This window comes from Coregonus clupeaformis, chromosome 11, assembly GCF_020615455.1.
Source record: "Coregonus clupeaformis isolate EN_2021a chromosome 11, ASM2061545v1, whole genome shotgun sequence".
NCBI lineage: Eukaryota > Metazoa > Chordata > Actinopteri > Salmoniformes > Salmonidae > Coregonus > Coregonus clupeaformis.
Genome location: NC_059202.1, coordinates 40,602,794 through 40,628,899, shown reverse-complemented (window position 1 = coordinate 40,628,899; position 26,106 = coordinate 40,602,794). Strand labels below are relative to the sequence as shown.

The 26,106-nt window shown below is 42.2% G+C and overlaps 1 protein-coding gene across 3 annotated transcripts in view; it reads right to left on the bottom strand.

Annotated features, from left to right (window-relative positions):
• Positions 1–2,385: 2,385 nt before the first annotated feature.
• The window catches only part of caprin1b (cell cycle associated protein 1b), a 46,547-nt gene continuing 22,826 nt past the window's right edge, over positions 2,386–26,106 (bottom strand). The window contains exons 7-17 of one of the 3 annotated variants that reach the window (XM_041869083.2): positions 18,634–18,798; positions 18,180–18,232; positions 17,875–17,955; positions 8,215–8,415; positions 7,666–7,839; positions 7,251–7,361; positions 6,826–6,999; positions 3,944–4,103; positions 3,492–3,701; positions 3,063–3,175; positions 2,386–2,641 (exon numbers count right to left, since the gene is read on the bottom strand). In XM_041869083.2, coding sequence (XP_041725017.1) covers positions 2,552–2,641; positions 3,063–3,175; positions 3,492–3,701; positions 3,944–4,103; positions 6,826–6,999; positions 7,251–7,361; positions 7,666–7,839; positions 8,215–8,415; positions 17,875–17,955; positions 18,180–18,232; positions 18,634–18,798 — 1,532 coding nt within the window. In that variant the 3' untranslated portion in view covers positions 2,386–2,551. The remainder of the gene's footprint in view (positions 2,642–3,062; positions 3,176–3,491; positions 3,702–3,943; positions 4,104–6,825; positions 7,000–7,250; positions 7,362–7,665; positions 7,840–8,214; positions 8,416–17,874; positions 17,956–18,179; positions 18,233–18,633; positions 18,799–26,106) is intronic. The other 2 variants (XM_041869084.2, XM_041869085.2) reach the window with 2 other exon arrangements.

Below are 26,106 nucleotides of genomic sequence, written 5' to 3'. Positions count from 1 at the left end.
TGTATTCACTCAGAAAAAATCTTATGATTCAGGAAGACGTTATTCTTTTTTGTTATTCACTATGGATAATGTCTTAACCAGATGATAACATTAAAAATATATATATTGGTAATTTTGGTATAGAATTCTGGAAATTATTGCAATCCATTTTGAATATTCGATGAAGATTGTTGACGTCAACCGCGGCAGTGTTGCCAATTTAGCGACTTTGTCGCTATATTTAGCGAGTATTCAGACCCCTCTAGCGAAACATTTTCAAAAAAGCGACTAGCAACAAATCTAGCGACTTTTTCTGGTGTTATTGGAGACTTTTGGAGACTGACGTGAAAGCACGTATCGTTCTTACTCTGCTCAACGAGCAGCCAGGGGGCAACCGCGGGCCCCACCCCCCGGGTGCTGCCGCGGGCCCCACCCACGTCCCAAAGCACTCACAGGCGGCCCAGTCCTCGCGCAGCAGTCCCTCCCAGCTGCAGTCAGAGCAGGAGATGTTCACCCCTCCCTGTCCAGACTGCAAATGAATCGCGCATGCAGGAAGCCGCCCTGGCTTACATTCAGGACTGGATGTAAATGTAGGGTGTTTTTTTACTCACTTTTTGTCTCTCCCACGACATTATTCCACTGTCCTACTGCATCCATCACAATTACATGCATATGGCCAATTATGCAAATTAGGTGATGACGGCATTTAGCGACTTCTAGCGACTTTTAGGACAGCCAATAGCTACTTTCCTTACTGAGGAGTTGGCAACACTGCAACCGCCTGGTATTCAATGGAGAGATGCTATGCTACTAGCCTCATGACATGAATATGCATCGCCATCTCGAGACAACTCTGATATAAAGTGTTTTTTCCCTCAAAGTTGCCGGGATTTCACGTGTCATGCTAAGTACACTCGTAACAACTTAAGCATTACGAAACTTCTATTAGATCAAATAAAACTGATGAGGCAAATAAGCCATACATTTTTTGTTGACCAAATTCAACACTCATTGAACTGAATTGCTTGGTTGGCGAAACGATTAAAACGCCACCTGCTGGAGGGAGACAGGTTTTCCGCCAAATTGGGCCTCTTCCTCTCTGACAATACTAAAAAGAGGGGTTATTATCATTTATAACCAGACTGCCTCATCTCTATACATCACCAGAGAGGAAGATAAAGAGGCCCAATTAGGCAGAAAATCTGACTCCCTCCAGCACGTGGCGTTTCTTCATTGTTTCGCCCACCAAGCAATGAGGTCAATGACGGTGTCGAACGTGGTCAACAAACAAATGAATGGCTTATTTGCTACGTGAGGTTAATTTGATCGAATAGAACTTTCGTAATGTGACATCCCGGCAACTTTGGGAGGAAAAAATGGCTATGCATATTCATGGCATGAGGCTAGTAGCATAGTATCCGTCTCCTTTGAATACAGGCGGTTGAAGTCAACAACCCTCATCGAATATTCAAAAGCGGATTGCAATAATGAGATGTATCCACCAATCCAAAGAAAGGATAGGCGGGAGCTAGACAGCAGTGTCGCTTTATGGTCAAAGACTCCCATTGTTAGGGCGGAGAGACATGCATCTTGTCAGTATATCTATAATCTTTGACTGCACTTAATAAAATCACCACTTCAAGGTCTTCCTCAACAAGTAACACACCATAGTAAAGCTGTTTAATTTAGCCTCTGAGCTAATAAGAAGCGTAGATAGGAAATGTAGTCTTGATTCATCCGTGTTCCCTACCCACCTCTCAGACTGTGTCGTTTTCTACAGAGAGTGCAATACACAGCTCTTTCCATCACAAGTTAAAACCATCTTGTCTAGCCCTGGCTACACCTTCATCACCCAGCAATAAAGGACACTGGACACAATCACCACAAATCAAGGGTAATGCAACATCTTTATTGAAACTCTTGAAGCAACATCAATTTACAAACTGAGGAATTGGGAGCTTCTTTTAAAAACGTAACAAAAATGCAAAGATGAAGTGAACAAAACAAAAACAGGGGGGACTGGGCAAGAGAAAGAAATACACCCGGGGGCTCGGACCAGCAGTGGCAGGGTATTTTTGTGTTTCATTTTATTAAAAAAAAATATATAATGAAATCTTTCAAGTTTACAGGAATATTTGTTTCCAACACAGGCTTGCTTAAAACCGTCATAACATTAAGGATTTACAGATTGGCTTGTGTATTCAGACTAATTTTAAAACAATATTTTTTCAATATCAAAGCAGGCATTACTTTGATCCAAAAGCCAGGAAAAATACCACTGATGAGAAACAAAAAGGACAAATAAAAGTGAGATGGGGGCAAAATGCATTCTGGATATCTTGAATGTTTAGTGTGGCGTGGAAAGTTGTCAGTCAAAACCTGTTCCAGTCGTTCCTTACACCCCCGGCCCTGACCCTTCAATTTGCCCCACCCAGGAAAAAGGTAACCAAGTAAATAGGTCCACCACTACACTGTTATACGTACCAGACGTTTTAGATCTGCAAACATTGAAATGTTAGGGCCAAGGAGAAAGGGTGAATTGGGACAGTCAGACAGTCAAACACAGGCCCGATCAGGACCTCATGGCCTGGGCATTGCCTCCTCGAGACACCCCTCTGGATCCCTGGCCTGCGCCACGCTTGTAGTTCTGATTATAACCATCCTGAAGCAGGGAAAAAGACAGACAAAACATTACTCCTAACCGTTCCTTATAGAATACTCCTATATAGATTCCTAACAAATAAAAGGAGACCATCCAATATCAAGGCAAGGAGAGGGCAAACTTAGGCCCACAAAACAATACTAACATGTAATGCAACAACTCCTATAGATGCCAAACAGATAATGAGACCATCCAAGATCCCCTATGGTATGGGGAAGGACTTATTTGAGGGCCAACTTCCCGGACCCAGATTAAGCCTACTCTTGAATTTGAAAACTAATGCTCAATGGAGAAACTCCCCCAATTGAAAGTGCTTTTAAATCCAGGGCTTAATCTGTGTCCGGGAAACTGGCCCTGAGCATGTTAGCTCAACAGCCCTCCTCCAACCCTGTGCGATGGATAAGGTCAAAAGGTTATTTACCCCCCGCTGGTAGTTGCCACCATTGGAGTAGTCCCGAGGGTTGTTGAACTGAGCCTGTTGATATCCAGAGTTTGGAGTGTTGGCGAAGGGAGGCCGGTAACCGTCATATCCACCTGGAAGGGATTATTACACTCCAGTTAGACGCAGTCATTCAGAAAAAAAGCATAGATTGTTTCTTTCGCTTATCAAACAGCAACAAGACCATGATGACACCAACGTGTGCAACAAGCATGTCATATCAAATCTCAAACGAATTGAGATCAAATCCGATAGATGTAGGCTTTCTCCCATACACAACACTCAGCTCAATCGATCTATTTAACTAACTACACTATAGACAAGAAAGCTCTAGTGTATCTTGAGGCTGATGTGTGGCCCTGCACAAGTTAGTTTGTAAAGGACAGTAAAGGACAGGTCAGGCTACTGTACCTCTGAATCCGTTGGAGGGGCCTCTGTATCCGTTGACCATGCCGCGGGCATTACGGGGGCCTCCGCGGGTCATGCCTCTGCTGTTGTAGAAGGACTGGGCCTGGCGACCAGCCCCAGGGACGAACCCTGGACCCTGCTGGCTGGGCTGCTGCCCCTGGGACAGGGCCTGGCTGGGCAGGGATGGGTCCTGGGAGTGGAAGGCACCAACCACTACAGACAGGGAAACATAGTTTGAGTAAAATGGCCCTTTTAAGACAAACAGTCATAATACAGTTAGTGAAATATCATTTTCACGCCATCTAGTGCTGTTCAACCTGTTCACATTGCCCTTTTCTGGACAGTTCCAGTAGCACTTTGGTAAATGCATAACCAGGCCAGTGGGGTACGGCTCAACTTGGTTTTGCTCGGTAGTATGACAAGGGTAAAAATCTGCTCCAGCCCTGCTAGCTCACCAGACTGCAGCTGTTCCGTCTGCATCTCGGTCTGCTCCACACCGAGCTGCTGTGATTGGCTGCTGAAACCCTGCTGGTTGTAGCTGTTCTGGTATTGGCTGGCCTGGGTCAAGGCTTCCGCCTCATTGGCCGGCGGGACAGGGGCATTGAGGTTGAACACCTGGGGGGGGGGACAAGGTAGCCTGGTTAAAAGAATGGTGAGCGGTGTGTTCAGTCTGGTTTAACAAGACTTGGAACAAGGAACAATTGTCACTCACAGGCTTATCAAGAGTTAAAGCTACAATCTGGGATTTGTGTTTCAGCCCAATAGTATCCCTGCCACTTAAACGGAGGAATCAAATCTACACTGCAGTGTCCCTAGTTCAGTATTATGTAAACCATACCTTGTTCCCCCCCCCCCACACATTTTTCCTGTGGCCAAATAAAATCAAAGAATGGTTTTGAGTGCTGTAAGAATCCCAGTTAAATCCTTCCAGTTAGGTTGCATGTGAGTGCCGGCAGTAGTAGTAAACAGAGATACTGCACTATAAGCATTGTCATGAAAGGGCCAATCCGCAGTTGAAACAATAACAAAAGTGGAACCCCACCTCGGTTTTGGTAAGAGTTACCTTGACTAACCTGTACTCCTGCACATTGACTCGGTACCGGTACCCCCTGTATATAGCCTCATTGTTGTTCTTTTTTATTTGTTTCACTTTATTTAGTAAATATTTTCTTAACTCTTATTTCTCTTAAAACTGCATTGTTGTTTAAGGGCTTGTAAGTAAGCACTTCACAGTAAGGTCTACGCCGGTTGTATTCGGCGCATGTGACAAATACAATTTGATTTGAAGTTGAGGGATGGGCCTGGAGTGATGTTACCACTCAGAAATTCATAGAGCTAAAGATGCAAGGACTGACCATCCATGATTTCAAAATGATAGTTTTTAACCATGTTTTGAGGCTATACAGTGTTTGTTTACACTTGCAATGTTTACAAATATTTGAGTAAAAATATCTTATATTTTTGGTTCTGATGGGGTGAGACAGTTGATGTAGCAACTGCAGATTGCCCCTTTAAGCAGGGTTGATTGAGGGCACGTTCCACAGTGAAGGCAACGCAACAACCAATGGTAGCGTGCCACGTGATCGACAGAAAAATGGCTATAACATACAGTACGTCAAAAGTTTGGACACACCTACTCATTCAAGGGATTTTCTTTATTTTACTATTTTCTACATTGGAGAATAATAGTGAAGACATCAAAACTATGAAATAACACATATGGAATCATGTAGTAACCAAAGAAGTGTTAAACAAATCAAAATATATTTTATATTTGAGATTCTTCAAAGTAGGCACCCTTTGCCTTGACAGCTTTGCACACTCTTGGCATTCTCTCAACCAGCTTCATGAGGTAGTCACCTGGAATGCATTTCAATTAACAGGTGTGCCTTGTAAAAAGTTAATTTGTGGAATTTCTTTCCTTCTTTATGCGTTTGAGCAAATCAGTTGTGTTGTGACAAGGTAGGGGTGGTATACAGAAGATAGCCCTATTTGGTAAAAGACAAAGTCCATATTATGGCAAGAACAGCTCAAATAAGCAAAGAGAAACGACAGTCCATTATTACTTTAAGACATGAAGGTCAGTCAATCTGGGAAATTTCAAGAACTTTTAAAGTTTCTTCAAGTGCAGTCGCAAAAACCATCAAGCGCTATGATGAAACTGGCTCTCATGTGGACCACCACAGGAAAGGAAGACCCAGAGTTACCTCTGCTGCAGAGGTTAACTGCACCTCAGAAATTGTAGCCCAAATAAATGTTTCACAGAGTTCAAGTAACAGACACATCTCAACATCAACTGTTCAGAGGAGACTGCGTGAATCAGGCCTTCATGGTCGAATTTCTGCAAAGAAACCATTACTAAAGGACACCAATAAGAAGAAGAGACTTGCTTGGGCCAAGAAACACGAGCAATGGACATTAGACCGGTGGACATCTGTCCTTTGGTCCAAATATGAGATTTTTGGTTCCAACCGCCGTGTCTTTGTGAGACGCAGAGTAGGTGATCACATCTCTGAATGCGTGGTTCCCACCGTGAAGCATGGAGGAGGAGGTGTGGTGGTGCTTTGCTGGTGACACTGTCAGTGATTTATTTAGAATTCAAGGCTCACTTAACCAGCATGGCTACTACAGCATTCTGCAGCGATACGCCATCCCATCTGGTTTGCGCTTAGTGGGACTATCTTTTTTTTTTTTTAACAGGACAATGACCCATAACACACCTCCAGGCTGTGTAAGGGCTATTTGACCAAGATCGAGAGTGATGGAGTGCTGCATCAAATGACCTGGCCTCCACAATCCCCCGACCTCAACCCAATTGAGATGGTTTGGGATGAGTTTGACCGCAGAGTGAAGGAAAAGCAGCCAACAAGTGCTCAGCATATGTGGAAACTCCTTCAAGACTGTTGGAAAAGCATTCCAGGAGACCACCTCATGAAGCTGGTTGAAAGAATGCCAAGTGTCTACTTTGAAGAATCTAAAACATAAAATATATTTTGATTTGTTTAACACTTTTTTGGTTACTACATGATTCCATATGTGTTATTTCATAGTTTTGATGTCTTCACTATTATACTACAATGAAGAAAATAGTAAAAATAAAGAAAAACGCTTGAATGAGTAGGCGTCCAAACTTTTGACTGGTACTGTATGTGGTTAGCTGATACTTAAAAATACCTATCCAGGCATTGTAAGATCTGTCAGGCTTCAGCAACGTCTAAGCATAGGAACACGACCCATATCTGTCCCCAGGTGTGTGTCTTCCAATGACCCCACTAAGGCCTTACTCTGTGTCTGTGTGTGAGAGAGACTGTGTTTGCGTTTTTGACTAAGGCCTTACTGTTTGCATGGACTGGAATGGTGCTGCATTGACATTGATGCCGGAGCTGTGTGGGGGTTTGGAGATGTTGACAGGCTGGAAGACCTGCTGCTGGGTCTGAGAGGAGGCAGGGGGGAGGGCCGAGGACGGAAGGGGCTGCTGCTGCTGCTGCTCTGACGACAGGGACATGGACGCCTGGGGAGAGGGGAAGAGTACCATCAGATACAGTGGTCCTGTACTCCGTTGATAAGAGTGTGGCGCTAGTAACGCCAAAGTTGTGGGTTCAATTCCCACAGTGAGTCCATATTTTTTTTTGTGTGTGTATATGATCACTGTGGGAATTTAACCCACAACTTAAAAGTTGCTAGCAAGTCAACTGCAAGTTGCTGTCTAATGGATAAAAGTGTTTGTTAAGTGGCATGTATTATACTTTTATAATTTTTTACCTGGATGGTGTCGATGGAGTCTGCATGTGGGCGTGGTTCTGGCGTGTGTGATGACTGGAACATGGGGCACGGCGTGGAGTATGACTCAGGCGTGGGGGACACCATGGGAACCTGGGGATGAAGGAGAGGACTCATTCAGACATCAAGATTCCTAACCTCTTCACCATAGAGAAGTACCCTATTTAAAATAGATAAAATGCATCCTCTGACCTCACCTCATTGGAGTGATCACTAATCTAAAATGATTGGGTAAGTGATAAAGGGTTCCTCTAAATACTTTTGGCCAATCCAGACAAGTCATATCAGTGATTACTTAAAGGAATGAAGGGTGCATTTTCAAAGTATTTCAACAGGGCCAACGTTATGTTATTAAAAGGATACCCTGCCATCATCCTCTAATAACACCAGCACTCACTTGCATGGGCTCAGGCTGTACCGGGACGGTGTTGTGTGGTGAGAGGCGTGATTTTGGGTGGACTGGGGGACAGCCCAACTGAGGAAGGTCCATGTTCTGAGCTGCAGGCTTCATGGGCTGGGCTGACACGATGGCTGGGTCAATGAGCTGGCCATCAAACTCCAGCATAGAGTCCTGAGGGAGGAAGTAGAAAACAGTGTTATGGCTGAATAACAAAACTCTTTCCTTTATTCCTCACATCTTTGATTCCTTGATCTTCTGACAACTCCTCAAAATGCATTGTTCCTCAGGGAAGCAAACAAGGTTATTATGGCACTATGCTGAATATGTGACTGACTGTCTGAGGTTCAAAGCCACAGTCTCCTATAAGCCACAAGACTGTGTTTACCTGCTGAGCTAAAGCCTAGGCATTAGCTTGGACCAAATGCCAAGTATTCAGGTCCAAACCACCCCATTGCACATGCCTGCACCACAGTCACACCAACCACAGCTAATGCCTTAGCTCAGTGGGCTAACAGTCTTGAAGAAGGTGGTGGGTCGAATCCTCACCTGCATGAAGTTGTAAGGCCCCTGCATCTGTGACAAGAGGTCCTGGACCACCTGCTTCCTGACCACCGGGGGTGTGACTGTGGGTGTGGCCACGTTCAGGGGGTGGGTCTCCAAGGCGATGGGGGGAGGGGCTGACTGTACAGGCTGTTGCTGGATGACACTCACCACCTGAGGGGGAGGAGCAAGAGGCAAGGCCAGAGGCTGTATACCCTATGAAAGTACCCTTCAGTACCCAGTCCCATAATCTCTTGACTAGACTTGAAGATTATATCAAATTCATAAAAATATGGTAATTTAAGATGTATATAAAATTATATTCGTATTCGTGTATTGATTTAGTCATACCCGATGCCTTTTATCAAAATATTTTACGTTCAAGAAGTAAGACGTTGCCTAAAGTTAGAAAAATCTCATTTGGACTGCATCTCCTGCTGCTTTGATCGCATGCCGAAGCATGCCTGCTTCGAGCTGTGGACTTACAGGCCGTTTGACGAGTTTTATATTAGATGATGCCGTTTTCTTTTTTACTGAACGTTGCCAGCCAATACTTTAAAATGCAAAAAAAAAAAGGCATTCATTTGTTTATAGTTCATGTGTGTAGTTCTTTTAAACTTTTCGGCTTCGTGCTTCTTCATGCCGTCAAATACGTTGAAAACCGGCATATGGTATGTTAATTCACTCGGAAACACGCATACAATTTAATATACACTGAGTGTACAAAACATTAAGAACACCTTCCTAATACTGAGTTGCACCCCCGATTTTGCCATCAGAACAGCCTCAATTCGTCGGGGCATAGACTCTACTAAGCGTCAAAAGCATTCCACTTGGATGCTGGCCCATGTTGACTCCAATGCTTCCCACAGTTGTGTCAAGTTGGCTGGATGTCCTTTGGGTGGTGGACCATTCTTGATACACACGGGAAACTGTTGAGTGTGAAAAACCCAGCAGCGTTGCAGTTCTTGACACAAACCGGTGCGCCTGGCACTTACTACCATACCCTGTTCAAAGGCACTTCAATCTTTTGTCTTGCCCATTCACCCTCTGAATGGCACACATGCACAATCGAAGTCTCAATAGTCTCAAGGCTTAACAATTATTCTTTAACCGGTCTCCTCCCCTTCATCTACACTGATTGAAGTGGATTTAACAACTGACATCAATAAGGGATCATAGATTTCACCTGGATTCACCTGTTCAGTCTGTCATGGAAAGAGGTGTTCTTAATGTTCATATCTTAAATGGCCGTGTTTTCGTGACTTTGACAATGTAGATTTGAGGCACATTCTTAGCCTACAAAGCAAGAGATACGGAAGTAAAATGCACTTGCACATCATATTGCTGTGTTCAAAACAAGTGGGAAACTCTGAAAATACTAACCAATCAAACAAATGGTACGCCTAGCCAAACATCTCCACTTAAGTGATGATGCCCTTGAAGCCGGTGTTTGGAGGATATATTGGCACGTGCCAATATATCCTCCAAACACTGGCTTCAAGGGCATTATCACTTTTATACAACGGGTTACCAACATATTCAAATAATGATTGACATATTTTCATTAAAAACGTTATTTTGATGAATTTATTCATACTATTTCATCCTTACACAAGATATATTCCCGACACAAATCTAGGGTTGCTACCCAAGCCGACTGGTCGTTCATTCGGTTGTCAGAGACGCGACCCAGTCGTTCGTTTTAAATGTTCCATTGCCATACTGGCTGGCAACGTTCTTATCCCTTGCTTGCTAGCTAGCCAACTACGGCTAACTTAGAATAACAGTAAGCTGTTTTCTAGTGACATTTATTTGGATGCATCCACAACAATGAGCTAATGAGCCGCGATTTCGCCTGGCATATAACATTTGCTCTCGTCAGGACACTGTTGTTCAGAGGAGCTAGCCAACAACACAGCTAACAAATTTACTTCAAACTGAAGCTGGAAAGACTGAAAACTAGCGTAGCTGCACTTCGTTTCAATTGATCTTTTTTCAATTGACATTTCTTTGTATACATCCATCAAAATGATGACAGCTGAATCATGATTTCGACTGGCTGAGAAAAGCTGCCTGCCTGTCTGTCTTGTCCTGACACGTTCATTACTATGGGACAGCTGGAGATCGAATTTGAATATTGAAACAATGTTGCAAATGTCGGAGAGACAGACAGCAAGGTTTATACAAATCTCCGCTGTTTAAAACTAAATGTTTGTCTAAAAGAAATGTGAGATAATGTCTAGATGGTTTTTAGTGGAGATCAAGTTTATAAATAGCCTGGCTGGGCTGATGAGACCGTTGATTGCGCAGTCAGATGGAACAGAGTAAATAGGCATTTTAACGTCATAGATTTAGCCGGTGGTAACTTGTGGAATAGACACCGACTGGAATGCGGTTTTAACCAATCAGCATTCAGGATTAGACCCACCCGTTGTATAAAAGTGCATAGGGGGTAGGTCTAACATATCCATCTGCAGACTATTTTTTTATTTTTCAGGAGACGAGAAAGGAGAGAAATTGAGGGGAGTGGAAAGGAAGGGAGGAGCGGTGAGGAGACAAAATAGGGGAGGGGAGAGAAGAGAGTGGGGAGGAGACAGAAGGGAGAGAGAATAAAAAAAAAGGGAGAGGAAAGGGGTGGAGAGGGTTTGACTTTATATTAGGAGAGCAAGGGTTCCACTCTTTTTAAGAGTTCCACTTATTTGTAGTTTTTGGTGTTTTTTAAGTAAAAATAAAAATCAAGCAACCAATTACATATTTTTATAAAAAGTTGGTGAGCATCCACACTAGAGGAAGGTTGATCGTTCTACAGTCCTACACCTGTCAATCAACTGATCAACGCATCCTACAGCACGCTGTAGGCCTGTTATAATAAGGTGGTAACGCCAGACCATTCAGTGCTTTTCAGGGAAACCATGTGTTTGATGTATTTGATACCATTCAACTGATTCAGCTCCAGCCATTACCACGAGCCCTTCCTTCCCAATTAAGGTGCCACCAATCTCCTGTGTTCAATGTACATGTAGGCCTAGTTAAAAATAATAAAATGTAGCAATTCAACAACGCAGTTTAGCCTGCACATCTGTTACAGGATTTCAATGCCTCGTTGCTCAAGTGATTTCCATTCTTCTAATGGTTATCAATTAATTTGGGTCTTCTTTTTCACTGTGCTCATAGCCATGTCTGTCCTGTGCATCTATTTGCGATGCATCAGTGCAACAATGTTATCATAACCGGCCAAAAGTGATCACGCAAACGCACTCTCTCCTCAACTTTCCCCGACAGTTAATTTTGCCTATGCAGTTGGCCTGTTTTACATTCAGCAATTAGCTAGATCAAGCCTGCTTCTTTCCCAAAATAGTTTTTTATACTACACTTAATAGCCTATCAAAATAAATGTTGTAGCTTATAGCTTTTCCTGAGATTTTACGAGAAGATGAATGACCTATTTCGGAGAACACATTTTTCTGTGCAATAGCTTTTTGATTTAAACATTTGAAACGTTTTGGTGTGTGTACTAGCCAATTTGATTAAATGTATACAGTGCCTTCAGAAAGTGTGCATACCCCTTGACTTAATCCACATTTTGTTGTGTTACAGCCTGAATTCAAAATTACATTGGGGGGTTCTCGCCCATCTACACACAATACCCCATAATGACAAAGTTAAAACATGTTTTTAGAAATGTGTGCAAATATGGACATACCCAAGACGACTCAAAGCTGTAATCGCAGCCAAAGGTGCTTCAACAAAGTATTGACTCAGGGGTGTGAATACTTATGTACATTAGATATTTCTGTATTTAATTTGCAATACATTTGTACAAATGTCTAAAAACATGTTTTCACTTTGTATTGTGTGTAGATGAGAGGTGAGAAAATGTCATCCATTTTGAATTCAGGCTGTAACAACAAAATGTGGAATAAGTCAAGGTGTATGAATACTTAACGAAGGCACTGTAAATATTAGCTAGATATTAGGCTATTCATTAGCTAAATATTAGGGATAGGTTAAATATTTACCTGTCAAAGTGAAATAAAGAGAAAAGTTAAGAAATGGCAGATATGTGCGTTGCTCCAGGATGCACTCTGTGGTCCCCAGGCACGCAAAGCTCCGCTATTGATTAGGCTTAGGCCTACGTTTTTAGACAAAATTATACCACCTGGGCTACAACAACAGTGCAATGAGGAATGTATTATTGTTATCAAGTGAGTACACAATTATTGTTTATAGGCTGTAAACTGCAGTGATGTAGGCTTATTTGAATAACCGCTGAAACTGCCTGTTTTTTTTTCTGGGTTCATGCCGAAATAACTGCATACAGCCTAGGCCTGATTATGCAACCATTTGGATCAGTTTGTATCTACTGGACAGGTTAGAAGGTCCAGAAAGGTACATACGCAGGCCACTCATATTGTGTATTTTGTCAAGATGTAGCCTATCAGTGTTAAGGTAGGCTTACTATAGGAAAAAATGGGCTTCTCCTTTTCAACTCCAAGCCTGTTTTTTAATGCTGTAGCGTTTAGCATATTTTACATTCAGCAAGCTAGAGCAAGCATGCATCTCTCCTTCAATAGGCTATTAGTTAAGGAAATAAGTGTGCAACAAGCTTTTGTAGTCTGGCTTTTCCTGGGGCTCCACAAGATTTAAGAGGAATAACCGAGGCAGGGGCCTCGTAACTGTTGCATACATTTCACACTAAATATCTACATGCACCATTTCTAAAAAGACTGCGCACTTACAAAAATAGGGATTTATAAACAAGGCATGTTTCCCGTTATAAAATCAGACCCGTCCTGAAACTGTGCATGCGTGAACGAGCATTAAAACGCCTCATCATTCACCTTTTATGGTGACAATAAAGCCCTTATTTGCTGTATACTTTGGAAGTATTGGAATTAGGCCAAGGCCGTTTCTAAAAGACATAGCAATGGTGAACTTGATCAAAATGCCTCTGGGGGTGTTGGCACAATGTTTTAAACTTTTACAGTGACATTTGCTGTATCTGACAGTTTCTGAAAGAAAAAAAACGATTGCAAATTGTTGTAGACCTGTAAACATACCGTTTGAATTCAATAATGTTTTGCGTTAACATTTTCCCGTAATTAAATATGCTGCTCTACCCATCAACTTTGAAACATTGTCTAGTAGTATGTCTACTAAACTAAATACAGTAGTAGCCTACACACTTCATAGTAAAATATCAACTGTCTGTTCATCTGCTAAATTCTACTGTAGGCCTATATTATAAACTGCGCTCCCTTTCGGAAGCATAAAGCAAAATAGGCTCCTAATAGCATATCTAATTGGCCCAATTAAATGAGCATGGTAATTGGTTGTAGGCTAAAGCTTCTTCGGGAATACAAACCCATCATGTACAGAACAGGTGGTGAGTTTATTCTATGGTTATGAAAATGTTTTATACATCGTTTATGAATAAAACATTGTTTACTTGAGACATCTGAAATTACAGTAGGCTATTCAGGCATAGGCTCTTCAGTAAAAAAAAAAAAAAAATGGAAAAGGTGAACCGTCTGTTCTACCGTTAAACTGCGCTCCGGATCAGATCGCAGAGCAAAATACTTGAAGTAGTTTATTTACTACTGTAAAGTGGGTCCAATTAAATGAGAGATGTGACGTTGTAGGCCTATAGGTTACTTCGCGAGTATGAAAAGTTGAGGAATTTATTCTGCAATGATCATGGAAATGAAATAGATGCCTATTTCTAACTATTTTAGGATGCAAAACAAATGTATCTTCCATCTTCTCAATAACGGCAAATGATTGTATCTTGTTATTACATTTACCTTTTACATTAAGCTTGTCATCATATCCCCCATTTGCACAAAATACTAGTCTACTTGCAATGCAATACTTCAACCACTAGAAATTGTCAAAAGTTTGCGGGAAGCTAAGCACATTCTCATGTCAAGTTCAGTTTTTATAAATGCCAACTTTGGCGTGAAAACTGGCCAAAGATGGGGCGTATTTTGTTTGTATGCAACATTTATCAATGAGGCCACTAAAAGTAGCCTAGTAGTAGCCTTGTGCAAATGGGGAATATATGATGACAATTGTTCATATTTTTTTTTTTAAACTGGTAGGGCTAGCTAAATATAATAACGAGATGCAATCATTTGCCGTTAGTGAGAAGAGTGAAAATCTTTGCATTCTAAAATAATTGTATTCTTTATTTCATTTCCATGATTATTGCAGAATACATTAATCACCTTTTCTGACTGATATGCTAATAGCACTTGCGAAATAGCCTATCTATGAAACTATAGGCCTACAACAAGTTAGGATATGCTACCATTTGTCCCATCTCTCATTTAATTGGACCCACTTCACAGTAGTAAATAGATAAGCTATTTCAAGTAGCCTATTTTGCTCTATGCGATCTGATCCGAAGTGCAGTTTAACGGTAGAACAGACGGTTTCACCTTTTCCATTGACGTTCGGGTACACAATATTTCATTTATAAACAATACATCTTATATTACCATTGCAGAATAAATTCCTCACCTTTTCTGGCCATGATGAGTTAATATTCCCAAAGTAGCCATACAACAAATTACCATGCACATCTCTCATTTAATTGGACCTATTAGATTGGCTATTATAATTTCATGTTTTTGCTCTATGCATGCGACATGGAGCACGGTTTATAACAGAGTAGAATTTAACAGGCGAACAGACAGTTGATCTTTTGCATTGAAGTGTGTAGGCTACCACTGTAAGTAGGCCTACTGTAGTTAAACAAATATTTCAGAATTCACGGCCAGTGCAGCATATTTAAGGTATGGGGAAAAAGTGAATGCAAAACATTATTGCATTCAAACGATCTGTTTACAATTTGCAATTGTTTTTTGTCTTTCAGAAACAGTCCGATACAGCAAATGTCACTGCAAAAGAAAACATTCTTCCAACACCTCCAGACATTTGATCAAGTTCACCATTCCCATTTCCTTTAGATACTGTCTTGGCCTAATTCCAATACTTCCAAAGTATACAACAAATATGGGTGTTGTCACCATAAATGGTGAATGATGGGCATTTTTCAGGCGGAGTTGTAATGCTCGTTCCCGCGCACACAGTTTTACGACATCCGATTTATAATGTGAAACATGCGTATGCTTATAAATCCCAATATTTTTGTGCGTGACCAGTCTTTTCAGAAATGGCACAGGCAGATATTTAGTGTTAAATTTACACAACAGTTATGAGGTCCTAGGCACATTAGCAGGCCAGTAAAAGTGTGTATTTTGTCAGGATGTATCGGCTAACAGAAACATGCTAAAGCAGGGATTTCTAGTGTCACAAATATGAATTTAAGTCGCTGCAAGGTCAATCCGATGTCTGCAATGGCCGTGCAGCATTTATGGTGATATGGCCTCTGCAGAAGTCAGGGCATTTATACTTCTTGCTCTTCACCGAGCAGCGCAGAGCTGTTGTGAAGGAAGTTGTCAAGGAAGTGAGTTTGTGTTTATACAGGACCTCCCGCCCTCACCTACCGTCAACCAATCATGTCAATGCGAAGCTCCACATTGTGGAAAAATTTGAGAGGCGCAAGGCGATGTGGTACAAAGCTCAAATTTGGCCTCTGCGTGCTTCCGGAGGCGCCGCAATTGCATCACACACCATCCATACGGCGCCTCCGACCACATTTTCGGATCAAGCATAAATTGGCTCTTATGATAATGCACAAGCGCGGAGGAAGTTGCATCCATAGTTTCCGCATTTGGCTTCTGTGTTTTAAAAGCGTTCGAAAATGAAGTGGATAGCGTCCACTGAGAAGCGGCAAACCCAACGGCTAAAGGCGTCCGCATGCTTCCCAGCCAAAACAGTTCGGAAGGGTTCATGCATATATTATGACGACATTTTGTGATGTTTTTGTTCATTTTGGACTTCCTTAAGGTATTTTGTTCGGCTGTTCAGGCACACATTTCTTTCATTGAGAAATACTACAGCAAACATCTCAGATGTAAAATTGCGCGACTAAGATCTCCTCTGCCCTTGCCTTAATTGTCTTAGAAAAGTGGGGAGATAGGAAACCAACTTAAATTAGGTCTATAATCAATAGCCTAACTGTTAAATGTGCCTGGCTTTATAAATCACCCATATATATCTACAGAAATAAGACAGATCCTGCTTCTGTTGCCTGTGAGTGTTTGTTTAATAGCCTACTGATTTCCATGAGCACCAAACCTCATGCAACCACAACCTGTCGAATAAACAACTTCACAAATTCGGCTGTTTTTAAATCTTTGCTGTGCTGTAATGAAGGCTTTACACTTTTTTTTCGTTAGAACAGCCTATGGTATTATTGATCATTTATCTAGTGTTGATTACACTGTTTCAAATTGTCAGAAGAAGAATATTTATAATAATAATAATAATAACAATAACAATAATAATAAAACCCTTATTTTTCTTGATCTCCTTATTGTTAGTATTAGTATTATTGTCATTCTAATAATAAGTAATGTCATTATAATTAGTAGACTTAGTATAGCAGCCTTGTATAACCACCATCGAGCTGTAGGCCTAAGAACGCATCCTCTTTAGTCTTAATACCGTAACTTACTTGGGCCTATATTTTTAATAGTTATACAGGATACTGTATCAATCAATCATTCGTTCATGTCATCACACAGCATACGAGTCATTCAAGATTTGAAATGCAAATAAAGCGACAATTTAATAATTAGCGTAAAACAATAAATAAACCGTTCCATTTTGTAAAATTGCATTCAGGAATGAATGCGACTGTTTTTAGTCTTTGCTGTAATAATAACAGATTCTCTGGTACGCTTATAATTTATTTAGTGTTGTTGTTCCAAACGGTCAGAAAGATTACAATATCGATTTAACAGCACCTGTTTGGCACACATAATATGCACACACGCTTGCTCCTTACCTTATTTTTCTTGATCGCTAGGATTTTCCACAACTTGTCAAATTTATTCCACACATCTGACTTCCCCTTTACCTCCTGAACAACCAGTAAACATTCCCCCGTTTCGAGTTTATTTATCACGTCCTCTGCATCCATTTTGCTGTGTGTTATGTTCAGAGTTTGTTATAACCAATTTATTGACACAATTATGATAGGCTATAGGTCAGGCCCTATTGGTCACGTGCATGCGATGCATACGTCACGTCAAGAGAGCAAGGGTTGAGGGAATAGGGAATGTTTTCCGAAACAAAATGAAGGATTTCGGTAACAGAACTTTTCAGTCAGATATGGCTGTAATTATGTTGCAGCTTCAGCAACACAGACAGCGTGATAAACACTGTTCTGTGGTGGTCGCTGCAGCAGGGAGGAGACAGAGACAACGGGTGCTAGTCACAGTCACACGCTGTCATTTTTTATTTTTTTTTACACAGCAAGTCTGAGCCCGGCCCAATTAAATCAATTGCGGTTGGACTCTAGTCATTTGTGTGTCTTAATTATATCAAACAGTGCGCTTAAAGCATCAGACAAGCTTAGTGCATATAGTTGATTTGATTAAAATACATAGGATGAGTCTATATATGAAAAAATACACATTTTAACATTTCGATTGGTCGAAAGAACATGACTCTGTAGACCAAGATTTATTTTGTCTGGGACAGCCCTACCATTATTTGTGTCAGAAATGTGTAAGACACTGAGCATCATACCTCTGTTTCTGTGGTCCACTTGTCTCCTTGCTCGTCACTGCTGCTGTACGTGGTGTCTGGAATGAACTGCCTGTTTACGAACTGAAACACAAACACAAGATGGCCACAGTCACAAAGCAGCCGAGATGTGATAACAACTGAATTAACAGGGTAGTGTTCAGTAGGTAGGAAATCGAAGAAAACTGCCGAAACAGGTATGCATTATCTGAATTTGTCCAACTGGAAGCACTCATTTTCATTTCCATTGCAAAATGTAGTAAAACATTGCCTTAATGAACCTGACCCAGGATAGTAAGTCCTCTCACCTCTGTAGCCTCCACCTTAATTGGCTCTATGTACTCTTCAACTATTTCACCCTCTGTGAAGAGAGAAATAACTTTCAGAATGCAGGACAAAAGATGTTCAATCAATCAACATCTTTATTGTCGCAATTGGGAAACTTGTAATGGTGGTAAAAAAACAACAATACAGCAAAAAACGTACAACTTTAAGGAGCGAACAGTTAACATTTTGTATTGCTTACAAATTAACTTAAGCTGACTATATTTGTATTGCCTACAACTTGCTTACAAATTCACAAACGTACGTGTACTTTCGCTAACAGCTATATTGGTATTGGTTCGTCGTTTTCCCAATTTTTTTTTGCACATTTCTTAGAATGGCAAAGGAACGTGACCAGTTCAGCTATCAGAATATGTATAGCTTTTTCCATTTATAACTCAAAAGTGCACATCTAACGTCAATGTCAAAGATTTTGACCTGGGTCGACGGTCTGCTCCTCTGCCGACTCCACTACGGCCTCAAACTGCTCCTCATCATCCTCCTCCTCCTCCTCCTCCTCACACACTCCATTCTGGTGGGACTGGGCTTTGTCAAAGTACCCGCTTAGCAGCACCCGGTCCAGGCTGTCCTTCAGAGCTTTGTCTGGGGAGGGGAAGGGCAGAGAACCATCAGCATCACCATATCACAAAACACACCACAGTATTATGATGTATCAATCTACAATAAAATATGGTGGACACATTTGGCCTAAGTATGCCTCATCGCATTCTCCGTTCTTGTGGTCTGAGCACTGAACCACCCCTCTATTGAAGTGCTCTATTGAACATGACCCAGTTCTCCAAGAGTTGGTGGTACTGGTGACTGGAGAGAGGTGACTGGCTTTTCTAGCCCCATAAAGCTGAGACAGGCGGTTCTGTGTGTATGTGTGTGAGTGTGAATGGGTCCTGTGAGTGGGACCACAGGGCAGGCTATAGGGACACTGGCACCCTGCCATAGACCTTGGCAACCTGCCCCAATGCCACTGCCAAGCCTTCAACATTCAGTCCTCTGGCCTGGCAGACTGCAGCACTGTACTGTGTGTGTATATCCCAAGGTCACATCAATCAGAATGCAGCACTCCTATAGCTTGTAACCCTAGGCCCAGATTATTCATATTACAGAACTGTACACTTACAAGACTTCAGCATTCATAATGCACCATTCCTACCATCTACTAGGCCTCAGTTAGGGCTGGCACAATTACCATATAACTACAGTTGAAGTCGGAAGTTTACATACACTTAGGTTGGAGTCATTAAAACTCGTTTTTCAACCACTCCACACATTTCTTGTTAACAAACTATAGTTTTGGCAAGTCGGTTAGGACATCTACTTTGTGCATGACAAGTAATTTTTCCAACAACTGTTTACAGACAGATTATTTCACTTATAATTCACTGTATCACAATTCCAGTGGGTCAGAAGTTTACATACACTAAGTTGACAGTGCCTTTAAATAGCTTGGAAAATTCCAGAAAACGATGTCATGGCTTTAGAAGCTTCTGATAGGCTAATTGACATCATTTGAGTCAATTGGAGGTGTACCTGTGGATGTATTTCAAGGCCTACCTTCAAACTCAGAGCCTCTTTGCTTGACATCATTGGAAAATCAAAAGAAATCAGCCAAGACTTCAGACATTTGTTTTTAGACCTCCACAAGTCTGGTTCATCCTTGGGAGCAATTTCCAAACACCTGAAGGTACCACGTTCATCTGTACAAACAATAGTATGCAAGTATAAACACCATGGGACCACGCAGCCATCATACCACTCAGGAAGGAGACACGTTCTGTCTCCTAGAGATGAACGTACTTTGGTGCGAAAAGTGCAAATCAATCCCAGAACAACAGCAAAGGACATTGTGAGGATGCTGGAGGAAACAGGTACAAAAGTATCTATATCCACAGTAAAATGAGTCCTAAATCGACATAACCTGAAAGGCCGCTCAGCAAGGAAGAAGCCACTGCTCCAAAACCACCATAAAAAAGCCAGACTACGGTTTGCAACTGCACATGGGGACAAAGATCGTACTTTTTGGAGAAATGTCCTCTGGTCTGATTAAACAAAAATAGAACTGTTTGGCCATAATGACCATCGTTATGTTTGGAGGAAAAGGGGGGTTCTTGCAAGCCGAAGAACACCATCCCAACCGTGAACCACGGGGGTGGCAGCATCATGCTGTGGGGGTGCTTTGCTGCAGGAGGGACTGGTGCACTTCACAAAATAGATGGCATCATGAGGAAGGAAAATTATGTGGATATATTGAAGCAACATCTCAAGACATCAGTCAGGAAGTTAAAGCTCGGTCGCAAATGGGTCTTCCAAATGGACAATTACCCCAAGCATACTTCCAAAGTTGTGGCAAAATGGCTTAAGCACAACAAAGTCAAGGTATTGGAGTGGCCATCACAATGCCCTGACCTCAAGCCTATAGAAAATGTGTGGGCAGAACTGAAAAAGACTGTGCGAGCAAGGAGGCCTACAAACCTGACTCAGTTACACCAGCTCTGTCAGGAGGAATGGGCCAAAATTCACCCAACTTATTGTGGGAAGCTTGTGGAAGGCTACCCGAAACGTTTGACCCAAGTTAAACAATTTAAAGGCAATGCTACCAAATACTAATTGAGTGTATGTAAACTTCTGACCCACTGGGAATGTGATGAAAGAAATAAAAGCTGAAATAAATCACTCTCTACTATTATTCTGACATTTCAAATTCTTAAAATAAAGTGGTGATCCTAACTGACCTAAGACAGGGAATTTTTTCTAGGATTAAATGTCAGGAATTTTGAAAAACTGAGTTTAAATGTATTTGGCTAAGGTAAACTTCCGACTTCAACTGTATGTAACCGACAGTTACGGATGAAGAGAGTCATGCGTAAATTATACAATTACTCTCTCTCTCTACTGCAGAAGTCGCGTTCGGATATATACGGGTCCTTTCAGACAAGTCAGTTAACATTACACACCAGAGACCCATGACAATCATATCAAGGGATGCAAACTGGTGAGGGTCCAAAATGTTGATGTTCATTTAAAATTGCATATTTTCAGAGAATAACAAGTACATATTTGAACAATCTCAATTCTCTGGAAACATGTTTATGGTAGGCTGCCATTGCTTAATTGATTACGTGGGTTGAAATGAATCCCCAGAAGTGTATTGTGCCATATCACAACGTGTTGCTGTGCTCATGAGTGATTTTCCATGTCTGAAACAGGCCTACTGGCCGGCTGTTTTGGTTATTTGAATCGCCATTCACCTTTTGTTTACTGCATTTGTTTAATATATAGCCTAAATATTGTGTCATGCCTTTATCGATGTGATATTTTGTTTACTAGGCTTAACTTGGTACCGCCGTTTTGTTCTGTTTGAATTCATTCATTTGCATTCGCAGTTGTGTCAGTATTTTAAGCCAAACTGCTATTCAGTATTTTTGTTTGCATGCATAACTATGCTACCACTATCAGCATTTAGTTTGCACTATTTTGGTAAGACAGCTGGGTGTACATCTGCATTCACATAGGGTAATTCACCTATTACAAACAGCCTATCCATCTTGTAGCCTATATTCATTACCAAAACAGCCTTTCTTTAGTGTGTAGGGCACTGTCCATTCTGCTGATAAAGTGCAGTATGCAGGCCATGGAAGAGCTGGGACATTCAGCTTCCAGGAATTGTGTACAGATCCTTGCGACATGGGGCCGTGCTTTACCATGCAGAAACATGAGGTGATAGTGGCGGATACATGGCACGACAATGGGCATCAGGATCTCGTCATGGCATCTCTGTGCATTCAAATTGCCATCGATAAAATGCAATTGTGTTTGTTGTCCGTAGTTTGACTGCCCATACCATAACCCCACCATGGGGCACTCTGTTCACAACGTTGACATCAGCAAACAGCTCGCCCACAGGACGCCATACACCCGGTACAGTTGAAAACGGGATTCATCCGTGAAGAGCACACTTCTCCAGCGTGCCAGTGGCCATCGAAGGTGAGCATTTGCCTACTGAAGTCGATTACGGCGCCGAACTGCAGTCAGGTCAAGACCCTGGTGAGGATGACGAGCACACATGAGCTTCCATGAGACGGTTTGTGCAGAAATTGAGAGAGTTTGTGCAGAAATTCTTCAGTTGTGCAAACCCACAGTTTCATCAGTTGTCCAGGTGGCATTTATATTATTGTTTAGTATAATTCCAATACAAGAACCCCAAAAATGTCCCCCCCCCCGGGGTCTGGAGAGAAGCAGCTGAGTATACTAATGGCTGATTAGGGGATGAGGATGGCTGCTCACAGCTGTCACACATGATATTATTGAATGAAGAACATTCTGATATGACATATCGGAGATCACGCTCTGAACTCTGATATTCTATTTGTAGGACACGTAGGGATGCATTTTGTGTTCAGTCATTAATTTCGATATGAGAAACATACACCATTATTCATTGGCGGATGCTAATGTTAGCTTGCCAGCTTAGATGCTAACGTAGCTAGTGTGTAATAATTTGCGTTATTGACACATACATGCAACTATAATTTCCTTCTTATCAACTATAACCGCAGCATTATTTTGAACACCGGTTGCTGTCCTCGAGTTGCATTCCAAATTTCCCGGTCAGGAACAAAGTTTGTTGCGTGATGACACAACCGCCAGAGAAGGTAACGTTAGTGAGCACACAGTGGGAGAATCTCAATTGCATACTCCTCGCGTCCTCTCTCCTCAAAACCAATTGGATGAGAATGCCAGAGGTCCCGCCCCTCTGACCTTCTGCTTCATTGGGTTTTGAGAAGGAGGCGAGGACGGGAGGAATATGCAATTGAGATTCTCCCAGGAAGATTTGTTCGTGCCGCTCTTTTACAGCTCAATCAGTGATCCACTCTGCGTCTAGGAACTTTTTATCATCAGATCCCCCACCCCACTGAACACCTCCCTCTGCAACTGGATCCTGGACTTCCTGATGGGCCGCCCCAAGGTGGTCAGGGGTGCATGTTTTATCCCCTCCTGTACTCCCTCGTGCACAAGTCCAACACCATCATTAAGTATGCTGACGACACAACAGTTGCAGGCCTGACCACCAACGAGGATGAGACAGCCTATAGGGAGAGGGTCAGTGACCTTGCAGTGTGGTGCCAGGACAACCTTTCCCTCAACATCTGCAAGACAAAGCAGCTGATTGTGGACTACAGGAAACAGAGGGCTGAGTACGCCCCCATCCACATCGACGGGGAAATAGTGGAGCAGGTCAAGAGCTTCAAGTCCCTCAGTGTCCACATGGCTAAGGAATAAACATGGTCCACACACACACACAACGCCTCTTCCCCCTCAGGAGGCTGAAAAGATTATGCATCGGCCCCCAGATCCTCAAGAAGTTCTACAACAGCACCATTGAGAGCATCTTGACTGGCTGCATCACCGCTTGGTATGACAACTGCTTGGCATTCGACCACAATGCGCTACAGAGGGTAGTGCGTACAGCCCAGTACATCACCTGGACCGAGCTCCCTGCCACGCAGGACCTCTATACCAGGCGGTGTCAGAAGAAAGCCCAAAGAATTGTCAAAGATTCCAGCCACGCAACTCATAGACTGTTCTCTCTACTACCGCACGGCAAGCTGTACTGATGCCTGGAACCAACAGGAGGACCCTGAACAGCTTCTACCCCCCCAAGCCATAAGACTGCTAAATAGTTAACCAAATAACTACCCAGACTATCTGTACTGACCCCCCTTTGCAATAACTATTTTGACTCATATAGGCTGCTGCTTATTATCTAACCTGTTGCGTAGTCACTTTACCCCTACACATATGTACATATCTACCTCTATTACTTTGTATCCCTGCACATTGACTCAGTACTGGTACCCCGTGTATATAGCCAAGTTATCGTTACTGATTGTGTATTTATTCCTTGTAGTGTTGTCACAATACCAATATTTTACTAACGATACCAGGCCAAGTATCACGATACAGAGTAGTATCGCGATACCTTGGGGGGGAAATTCTGTGGCCTAGCGTCCTGTTCCCCCCGTCCCCTAGACGCTTGTTCCCATTTTCAAAATGTTATGTGCATGGGCTACACAAAAAAACGGCACTGATATTCACACTTTTACTCGATACAACACATTGAATTTAACTTTACACTGTATAATAGAATACTGCATAGAATGGCTAATTTGCACATATTTGCAAAGGCCTACCTGTGATTTGGCTGGAGGAATATACAGTGCCTTGCGAAAGTATTCACCCCCCTTGGCATTTTTCCTATTTTGTTGCCATATAACCTGGAATAATTTTTTGGGGTTTGTATCATTTGATTTACACAACATGAATACCACTTTGAAGATGCAAAATATTTTTGTGTGTGAAACAAACAAGACAAAAAACAGAAAACTTGAGCGTGCATAACTATTCATCCTTTCCTTTGTTGCCTCTCTGATTAATGCCCTCCTTGCCTGGTCTGTGAGTTTTGGTGGGCGGCCCTCTCACATTTGTTAATAATGGATTTAATGGTGCTCTGTGGGATGTTCAAAGTTTCTGATATTTTCTTTTAACCCAACCCTGATCTGTACTTCTCCACAAATTTGTCCCTGACCTGTTTGGAGAGCTCCTTGGTCGTCATGGTGCCGCTTGCTTGGTGTTGCCCCTTGCTTAGTGGTGTTGCAGACTATGGGGCCTTTCAGAACAGGTGTATATATACTGAGATCATGTGACAGATCATGTGACACTTAGATTGCACACATGTGGACTTTATTTAACTTATGTGACTTCTTAAGGTAATTGGATGCACCAGATCCTACTTAGGGGCTTCATAGCAAAGGGGGTGAATACATATGCACGCATCACTTTTCCGTTATTAATTTTTTAGAATTTTTTGAAACAAGTTATTTTTTTATTTTCACTTCACCAATTTGGACTATTTTATATATGTACATTACATGAAATCCAAATATAAATCCATTTAAATTACAGGTTGTAATGCAACAAAATAGGAAAAACACCAAGGGGGATGAATACTTTTGCAAGGCACTGCACACCAGATGACCAAAAGAATGTGGATACCTGCTCATGGAACATCTAATTCCAAAATCATGGGCATTAATATGGAGTTGGTTCCCCCTTTGCTGCTATAACAGCCGCCACTCTTCTGGGAAGGCTTTCCACTAGATGTTGGAACATAGCTGCGGGGACTTGCTTCCATTCTGCCACAAGAGCATTAGTGAGATCGGGCACTGATGTTGGGCGATTAGGCCTGGCTCGCAGTCGGCATTCCAAGTCATCCCAAAAGTGTTCAATGGGGTTGAGGTCAGGGCTCTGTGCAGGCCAGTCAAGTTCTTCCACACGGATCTCGACAAACCATTTCTGGACCCACTTTGTGCACTGAGGCATTGTCATGTTGATACAGGAAAGGGCCTTCCCCAAACTGTTGCCACAAAGTTGGAAGCACAGAATCGTCTAGAATGTCATTGTATGCTGTAGCGTTAAGATTTCCCTTTACTGGAACTAAGGGGCCCGAACCATGAAAAACAGCCCCAGACCATTATTCCTCCTCCACCAAACTTTACAGTTGGCACTATGCATTCAGGCAGGTAGCTTTCTCCTGGCATCCGCCAAACCCAGATTCGTCCGTCGGACTGCCAGATGGTGAAGCGGGATTCATCACTCCAGAGATTCGCGTTTCCACTGCTCCAGAGTACAATGGCTGCGAGCTTTACACCACTCCAGCCAACACTTGGCATTGCGCATGGTGATCTAAGGCTTGTGTGCGACAAACAGTTATTCTGTTGACATTGCTTCCATAGGCAGTTTGGAACTCGGTAGTGTGCGTTGCAACCAAGGACAGACTATTTTTACATGCTACGTGCTTCAGCACTCGGCGATCCCGTTCAGTGAGCTTGTGTGGCC